Raw genomic sequence first — 8,901 nt, 5'->3', positions numbered from 1 at the left:
TATATGTATATATATATATATATATATATATATATATATATATATATATATATATATATATATATATATATATATATATATATATTAATTTTTATGATTTTAACCCTTTTAATGCCAGTTTGTTTACATAATGCCAATGTTGTTTTTTTTACACACAGACACAAACAAATTTCTAAATACTCATTAAACATACATACATACATACATACAAAACACACTCTGACATCGATACCAACATAGTCACACAATTTTAGCTGCATCATTTATTCAATTGGCCTGCAGTGCTCTATAATCCAGCAAACAGAAAATAGGAAAAAAAGCATGTATTTGCTCCATAGGCTAAACCTGAGAAAAATGGCGCCATCTGGTGGAAAATATAAAACATTTACATGTTGAAGCCAGGGCATTCATATAATTAATGATTTTATGCTTTAAGGACACTGGGATCAAATATTGCAGTTTTAATGGGTTTCAATGGGGATATTTTTGTCTGAAGGTCCTGAGTGTAACTAAATTCCCCCAAAAATGCATACCTTTGGCAAAATGTATGCGTTAATAGAAAATGATCGAAAAACAACAACTAAAATGAAAAAGACAAAAATGTCCCGAAGTTCGCACAAGGGTTAAAGGAAATGTTCTAAGGCTTTTTCTAATGTTCAGATTGACAAGTTTCAAATCAATTACATTTAATGTATATCCATAACATGAATTCAGAACACTGTTGGCTGCCAACGGTCATCCACACAACGAATATTACAAATGCGTTTCTGTTTTTGAATGTCCTTCCTGGGCTTCCGTAAGTCTGTTTCGCTGCCATAGTGACGAATACTGCAACACACGCTTCTGCTAAAGGCAAGAAATCCGCTTTCGATAATAATATTCACTCTTTATTGACACGATGAAGGACGAATATATTCAAAATAATCATTTGTATTTCTCGATTAACCGCTTTACCCTGATTTTGACAGCGTAGATACACGATGAAGGACGAATATATTCAAAATAATCATTTGTATTTGTCGATTAACCGCTTTACCCTGATTTTGACAGCGTAGATACAGTTATAATGATCATAAACCATCTATTTCAAGTTAGCTTAACTAATTTGATCTGATCTTATTGTAATTTTGCCCTTAATATGTAAATGCGTGTGTATATTGATGTATGTGTTGGTTAATTAACGAGTTAGGTGTTAGATCACTAGTTTCTAGGTAATTTCAGTATATTTAAATGTTAATGTTAATTAAATAAATAATAAAATGGTATTGCTCTGTTTACTCTTTTTGTCTTGTAGGTGACAGTTGTCTGTGTACAGAATTAAAAGGAGAACAGTAGTCATGTCTTTTAGAGATCTGAGGAGTAAGTAAACCTACACTTTAATTTGATCAATCTATAACCATTTTTGGTGAAGGCTAATTATTTAAAATAAGATATAGGCTAGTCAATATACTTTCTGTACTGGTTTCAATATGTCTTTAACTACAGTATGGACTGTATAAATATGTCCTTATGTGTTTCTAAAGCATCTTAGGTCTTGAGAAATGTTTTGATATCTGTTTTGTAACCTGACATTTTCTTTAATAGTAAAGCGATCTAAAAGGGATAGTTCACCCAAAAATGAAAATTCTCACATACTCACCCTCATGCCAGCCCATATTTGTAAGAATTTCTTGATGCAGAACACAAGCGAAGATTTTTAAAAGCATAAAAGTTACCCATACGACTCCAGTGGTTTAATCTATGTCTTCAGTAGTAATATGATAAGTGTGGATGAGAAACAGATCAATATTTAAGTCCTTTTTTTACTGTAAATCTCCACTTTCACTTTCTTCTTTTTGGCGACTCGCATTCTTCATGCATATTGCCACCTACTGGGCAGGGAGAATTTATAGTAAAAATAAAAGGCTTAAATATTGATCTGTTTCTCACCCACACCTATCATATACATTCTGTAGACATTGATTTAACCTCTGGAGCCTTATGGATTATTTTTGTGCTGCCTTTTGGAGCTTAAAAAACATGGTACTCATTCACTTGCATTGTGAGGACCTACAGAGCTGAAATGTTCTTCTAAAAATCTTTGTTTGTGTTCAGCTGAAGAAAGATAGTCATACACATCTGGGATGGTCTGAGTGTGAGTAAATGATGAGAGAATTTTCATTTTTGGGTGAACGATGCCTTTATTGCATGGCTTAAGAGAGTGTGTGAAATCATATTTGTGTTATGGTTTGGATAAATAGATTTTACAGAGATGATGCGAGCACTCGGTTACCCTCGCCTCATCTCCATGGAGAACTTCCGATCTCCAAACTTCCCTTTAGTTGCTGAAATACTCATCTGGCTTGTCAAGAGGTGATGCACGTGTGTGTGTGTGTGTGTGTGTGTGTGTGCGCGTGTGTTTTTTATGATTTTATAAAAACTTCATAACATTAATTTAAAAATGATTATAATTTTATGTGTTGTCCTATAGATATGAACCACAGATGGAAATTCCTAGTGATGTGGACACAGAGTCAGACAGAGTGTTTTTCATCAAAGCTGTGGCTCAATTCATGGTAAATTATATAATTACTAATAATTCATAAAATATGTTTATTAAAACGTATGCGCATGTTTGTGTTTGGGCATCATGTATGTATATTAATGTGTTTTCCTCTAGGCGACAAAGGCTCATGTGAAGTTGAATCTCAAGCGTTTATATCAGGCAGATGGTTACGCTGTGAAAGAGATGCTGAAAATCACCAGCATCCTCTACAACGCCATGAGGACCAAAGAGAACACCACTGGTGACCAGAACCACGATGAAAACAGCAAATTCAAGTTTGACCTGGGCTCAAAGGTAACGGCCAAGTTTAGGAGAGATTAGACTAATGCAATGAGTTGATGTCGTGTTTCTTCATACATTTTCAAAATGCTTTGAAATCGATGAGTCAACAAGACTTATCAGGATAAGTTTGGATCAACTTAAACAATAATTTACATTGTTGATTTCACCTGCAAACTAAGTAGAGTATGTATTTTTTTGGGATGTTTTATCACATGTCTGTGCAGATAGCAGATTTAAAGGTGGCACGTCAGCTGGGATCTGAGATTACAGCGAAGGGAGCAGCTCTGTATGACCTGCTTGGGCATGAAGAGGACCTGAGAGAGAACAGGACGGCAGCAATTGCCCGACCACTGGAGATCACTGAGACAGAGAGAGCTCTCAGAGCGGCAGTGAAAGACGTTACGGTAAAATACAGATCCGCAATCAATCACAAACATAACGCTCGGGTTTTGTTAGTTAGGTACATTTTCATGAGACATTTCTACATTTTTTAGAGTTTATAAATGGTCTTTGTGGTCTGGTAGCCTCTTGAATCTAAGAGAAGGTCCACATAACACAACATGACAAACTTATTTAAGATATGATCACTTTTAGCATATTAAGAACTTTACAAGAACTGTTAGTACCCAGAAATATAAACTGTACCATCAATGTTCTTTGTAAGAGTGTTATGCAAGTCTCTAGAGGGCTGCAAGAACTCAAAATAACTTTCTGTTTCAGGTTCAGCTCTTCATAGGCATGATTTTAGTACATTCAGTGAATAGTGTACATGATTTATTTATTATAAGAACATGAGGTTCTTTGGAGTATTTGGATCCAGTGGGTAAGTGATGTTATTTTGGAGTTGCAATGACTTGTAGCTTTGTGTACTGATACATTGGGCATGTTTTCTGTGTTCAGGAGAGCATCCAGATGACCAAGGATCTGCTCAATAACGTGTCGTCTGATGAGGCGAGTCTGGAAGCCAAAATCGAGAAGAAGAAACAGGATCTGGAGAGAAACCAGAAACGTTTACAAACACTACAGAGCGTACGGTGAGCCGCAGGCGCAAAAATACAACCGTGCAAAAATACACAAACAATACTGTCTGACACTGTTTTGTTATGTAGTCCAGCGTTTATGGATGAATATGAGAAGATCGAAGAGGACTTGCAAAAGCAGTACCAGACATATGTGGATAAATTTCGAAACCTGAGCTTCCTGGAGCAACAGCTGGAGGACTATCACAGAGCAGAGCAGGAACGGTTTGAGGTGCAATTACACACTTGTTTTACAGTAGAAATGCATCAAAACAACTCTTTGATACTCGTATGAGGCCAGTTCTCAACTATGACACTCCGTAATGGCATCATAATTGAATTGATTGAGCTACAAGTGCAAATAACAAAAGACGAAAGTTAAGATTTGAACATGAAATGTTTGCGTATTTAGCTTGAATATTGCAGGTGTTGTCATGAAGATTTAAGGATACTGAATTGATGGGAAATGTTATCACTGTATACTTTGTTTTGTTTTTCTAGGAAGCAGAAATTACAATGAAAATGATACAAAACAAATTAAAAGAGGAAGAAAAGAGACTCATGAGGAGTGGAGGTAAGACACACACACACACACACACACACACACACACAGAATTGAATTATAAACATTGTTTGGTGTAATCTGGGTGTAATGATTAATTACTGTAATCAAATTTTTTATCAGAAATAGTGTAACATTACTTTTTTAATTATTGTAATTAGATTACAGCTACTGACTTTCAATTAAGTAAATTTGAAGTACATTACTTATGTTACACATTTTTCTAAAATTGTATTATTTATGGTGTTGAGAACTGAGGAACGGTTCTTGTTCAGAATCGGTTGCATTTTAAAAAATACCAGAACTGTAGATTTTTCTTTACATTCGGTTCGGTTAACGGTTCTCGGTAACGGTACATTTTCTGCCGATGTGGGACGAGCCCTGTACTAAAATACTCCGATTTTTCGGCAGTGCATTTCAGCGGCAGCGCTGCCCCTACTGAATCTATAATATTAAACACATAGCGCTGTAGATTGATTCCAGTGTATTGATTCCCGAACGAATGACTCTAATGAGTCGGTTCTTTTAACCTACAGTGTGAAACATCCGGCGCTTAAAGGCGTATTTAACGATACTCAAGCTTTGATGCAGAAAGTATGCAGACATGCTTTTTACAACAATTGTATGAAATTGTCTGTATTATATTTTGGAAACAGGTCACTGAGGTCAGTATACGCAATAAGAATTTCTTATTTCCAAGTAATTCTTCCTCAAAAGTACTGAAAGAATCGTTAAGAGGACTCGGAACCGGAATAGTTATATTTCTAACAATTCCCATTCCTAATTGTTGATGTAGAATACATTTAAAACATGAATTATGTTAAAAAGAGTTTCTGTAAAAGCTGAAGGGTGTGTGCCAAACCAACAAGTCATTGAATGGGAGAAACGAGTGCATGACTCGTGTACGGCAGTGAACGTGGAGGAAATGCACATATTATTTTGAATTTGTTGAGTGGGAGAGCAAAAATGTTTCAGTGAAAAGTGTTTTAGAAAGTAACTTAAATGTAAAATAATTATTAATGTGATTTCAACAAGAATCACAGATCTCTAATTTTTCTGTCTCAGTAGTGAGGGATGAAGACTCCGATGTGGACATCCCAGAGGATGAAGGATCTGACAGTGACATAGATGACGGACAGCTCAGACCACACCCCACACGCCACACCCAGATGTCAGGTGATTCATAAATCATGTTTTATAGAAACCTGCTTCCCAAAGCTAGAAAACATTTCACATAATTCAAATATACTCACACTTTCATAAAACATATGGCTGTATCTGTTATTGAAAGTGAGTTTAATTTCTCATGCATGCCTGATGTGTTTTTGTCTGCTGTAGGACGAGGTGGAGCTCAATTCATTGGCAGTATGAGAGGAGGAGACAGTGACGAGGTGATAATGCACACGTTCATATACAGTAACTCTCTGTTCCGTAGACACACTGATGGAAGAGCAAAGACATGCATGAAATCAGAACACATCAAGGGCTTTCTTCCCTTTTATATTTCTGTCATGTAGAGTTTTCAGATTGTGCATGCAATAATGGCTTCCTACTGACCTACTAAGTCAAAACTTGGTAACTACACCAACACTGAAACTGAGAAAAATGGCTTCAAAGTTACTTAGTTTTAGTGTGGAGTTTGTAGTTTAATGTACTATAAACTTGACACTTTTTTTCTCTAAATCAGAGCATAGTTGAGCCAAACCTGTCTGTCACAGTCATAGCTTAGTCTTGATAAAATGTGTAGTTACTGCATTTTGCCTTTGCACAGTAGCCTAGCTCTCTCGTTCTTTTTCCTACGTTTTCTTTTCTCACTGTATATGCTGTCAGCTTTCATTTCATTCACTCTATTTTCACTCCTACATCTCTCTTTGTCTTCCTCTGCACTCGTTCATCAAGCCCAGAGTAAAGGAACGAATCCGCCTATCCGGCAGCGGCCGGAAACAAAAGAAAGAAAAGGTTTTGCACGTATGAGTGTGTTTATACTGTATGTGTGTACAAATGCAGAATACATAGTTGTTTGTTTTTAGACTAGAGCGCAACAGTGCCCGCCCATTTTTTCAGCCGTCTTGGTTCTGGACGTTTTTTCACAATAATATTTTCCATAAGGGTCTCATAAATACGGAGCCCCCGAAGTGACCTGTGCAACAAAAAAAAACTAAGAGACTTTCGCGTGCGCACGCGGAAGTCTCTTAGATTTTTTTTTTGCACAGGTCACTTCAGGTGACTCATTAAACCATTCATAAAAAAAAATTTCTGAGGTGAATCCCAAGATTACAAACATTGATTTGAAGCAAAATAAAGTATGTGAAAGTCAGGCAAAAATTTAAATGCTCTCTTAATTTGCTCACCCTCATGCCATCCCAGATGTGTATAACATTCTTTTTCTCTGCTGAACATAAGAATATTTCAGCTCTGATACAATGCAAGTGAATGGGAACCTACATTTTCAAGCTTCAAAATGCATATAAAGGCAGCATAAAAGTTATCCATACGACTCCAGTGGTTAAATCCATGTCTGCAGAAATGATATGGTAGGTGTGGGTGAGAAACTGATCGATATTTAAGTCCTTTTTTATCATAAATTCTTCTCCATGCCAGTAGGTGGCGATATGCATGACAAACGTGAATTGCCAAAAACACAAGAAGAAGAATGTGGAAGTGAATGGGGCGACTAATAGTAAAAGAAATAAATAAATAAGACAAATAATAATCTGTTTCTCACCCACACCTATCATATTTTCAAGAATTAAAATTTTTGGGTGGACCATCCCTATAACATCTTTAAATTAGGGATGAACTACAATCCCATGAAGCATTCCGAATGACATAGTCAAATAAAAAATAAATGGGAGTGACTGCATTTCTCTGATTGGTGGATCCTTTTAATTTAGGATCATGGGTAATGTAGTTCTTTATTAGGAACTCCACTATTAAACACAAGTTTTCAAATTTAAGTGGAAATAATGCAGACTGATGGCTTTAACAGAAGCATATTCCTTTCAAGAAAATCGAGAGTTCTGGAAAACTTTTCACGAACTTTCAGCAAATTTGCCACTCATTATTTTCACATGCAAAAGAGCTTGTGATTCGCCGCAAATGTTTGCAGCAGACCTTTAGCAACAATCGACAATTCAAAACTCATTTGCATGAGAACATTATCAGTGGCAAATTTGCGGCAAGTTTGTCATGAACTCTCGATTTTTATATTTTTTAAGGGATACCTTTGATTAACAACCTCGTAGCCCACTCCTATGGAAACAAATCATTTTTACTTTCAGAACCAGACTGTTGCGCTCTGTTGTTACTTGTAGCCTTAAAGTAGTGACTCGGGGTAAGGCAGGAACATAAACACGAACACGTATTTTTCATGTAATGGCATTTTTCTCTTTTGAAATGAAAATTTTTACAAGAAATCCTCTGTAATGTTCCTTTAAACCAGAGGTGCTCACACTTTTATGGCATGAGATCTACTTTTTCATAATGCTATTACAGTAAGATATACCATTATACCATTTATTTTAAAGTTATCCAGCCAAGAGCAATGAATGGGTTTCTTGATATTGTTCTTAATATTACAGGTATTTTGAAATGCATTTGACCATCACACACACACACACACACACACACTCACTCACAACACACAAACACAAAAAGAAGCTGACATGATATCAGGGGAAGAGTCATTTATATTCACGAGGAAAGCAATACCTGATTTGACGGAGCAATCAGGGCCCTACCCCTAATCCTAATCAATCAGGAAGAGCTTTCCTCATAAATATTAACGAGACTTCTCCTACCATCCTACGTTTTGGAAATCACCCACGTGGGAGCCGACATAAGGAAAGTAAAAAGTGAAAGAGAATTTCGTTATTTGAGTAGTTTCTCTTCTAATTTACTGTTTGACCAGTTAATGAGATCGACCAGTGGTTGACTATTGATTGACGTAATGATGCTATATAATCTGTCATTTTCTTTGGTTTGCAGTCGGACAGTGAGATCGATGTTGACGATGATGATGAAGATGGTGATGAAGATGAAGAGGAGGAAAACGAGGATCTGGATGAAGATAATGACAGTCTCGAGGGCTCGTCTGCCAAACCCGGACGATCAAACCGATCATTGAACCCGCAAATCCTCGAGGAGAGCGATAATGATTTTTAACACACATGCACACAACTGACATGCAATTAATTATTATATAATGGCTTACATGCATGAATCATAACTACAACAACACTCTTTTTAGTGTGCAATGCACTCCACATCAATGTAAATATTATAACGTATTTACTAATATATGTAAATATATCTTCTTATTTGACTTCAGGTGAGCCTGCCTGTTCAATTAGCCTTAAAATTCTCAATAAATCTGATCAATTTGATTGTAAGTCTTGAATTAAAATAGATGTAATTGTCTTTTATTAATATAAAATCTCTGTCAGTACTGTAAAAATCAAATAGACATTATTACATGGACTAAATATATACAT

At 36.0% G+C, this 8,901-nt stretch overlaps 1 protein-coding gene across 6 annotated transcripts; it reads left to right on the top strand.

Annotated features, from left to right (window-relative positions):
* The first annotated feature begins 803 nt into the window (after positions 1–803).
* On the top strand, positions 804–8,886 carry LOC127635299 (clusterin-associated protein 1 homolog). 6 transcript variants are annotated; one of them, XM_052115219.1, is made up of 13 exons: positions 804–852; positions 1,295–1,359; positions 2,241–2,352; positions 2,471–2,555; positions 2,660–2,839; positions 3,052–3,231; positions 3,728–3,861; positions 3,937–4,078; positions 4,348–4,420; positions 5,477–5,584; positions 5,747–5,799; positions 6,308–6,376; positions 8,396–8,886. In XM_052115219.1, the coding sequence occupies exons 2-13, from the start codon at positions 1,338–1,340 to the stop codon at positions 8,570–8,572; spliced, it is 1,335 nt and encodes a 444-aa protein (XP_051971179.1). In that variant the 5' UTR covers positions 804–852; positions 1,295–1,337; the 3' UTR covers positions 8,573–8,886. The 6 variants fall into 6 exon arrangements, with proteins under 6 accessions (XP_051971179.1, XP_051971180.1, XP_051971177.1 ...); XM_052115220.1 differs by having other exon boundaries at positions 5,474–5,584; positions 6,308–6,367; positions 8,396–8,884; XM_052115217.1 differs by having other exon boundaries at positions 5,474–5,584; positions 8,396–8,884.
* The last annotated feature ends 15 nt before the right edge of the window (positions 8,887–8,901 follow it).

The sequence above is a fragment of the Xyrauchen texanus genome, chromosome 42 (genome assembly GCF_025860055.1).
Source record: "Xyrauchen texanus isolate HMW12.3.18 chromosome 42, RBS_HiC_50CHRs, whole genome shotgun sequence".
NCBI lineage: Eukaryota > Metazoa > Chordata > Actinopteri > Cypriniformes > Catostomidae > Xyrauchen > Xyrauchen texanus.
Note: the sequence above shows the minus strand (reverse complement) of the source record. Positions and strands in the feature narration are given on the sequence as shown.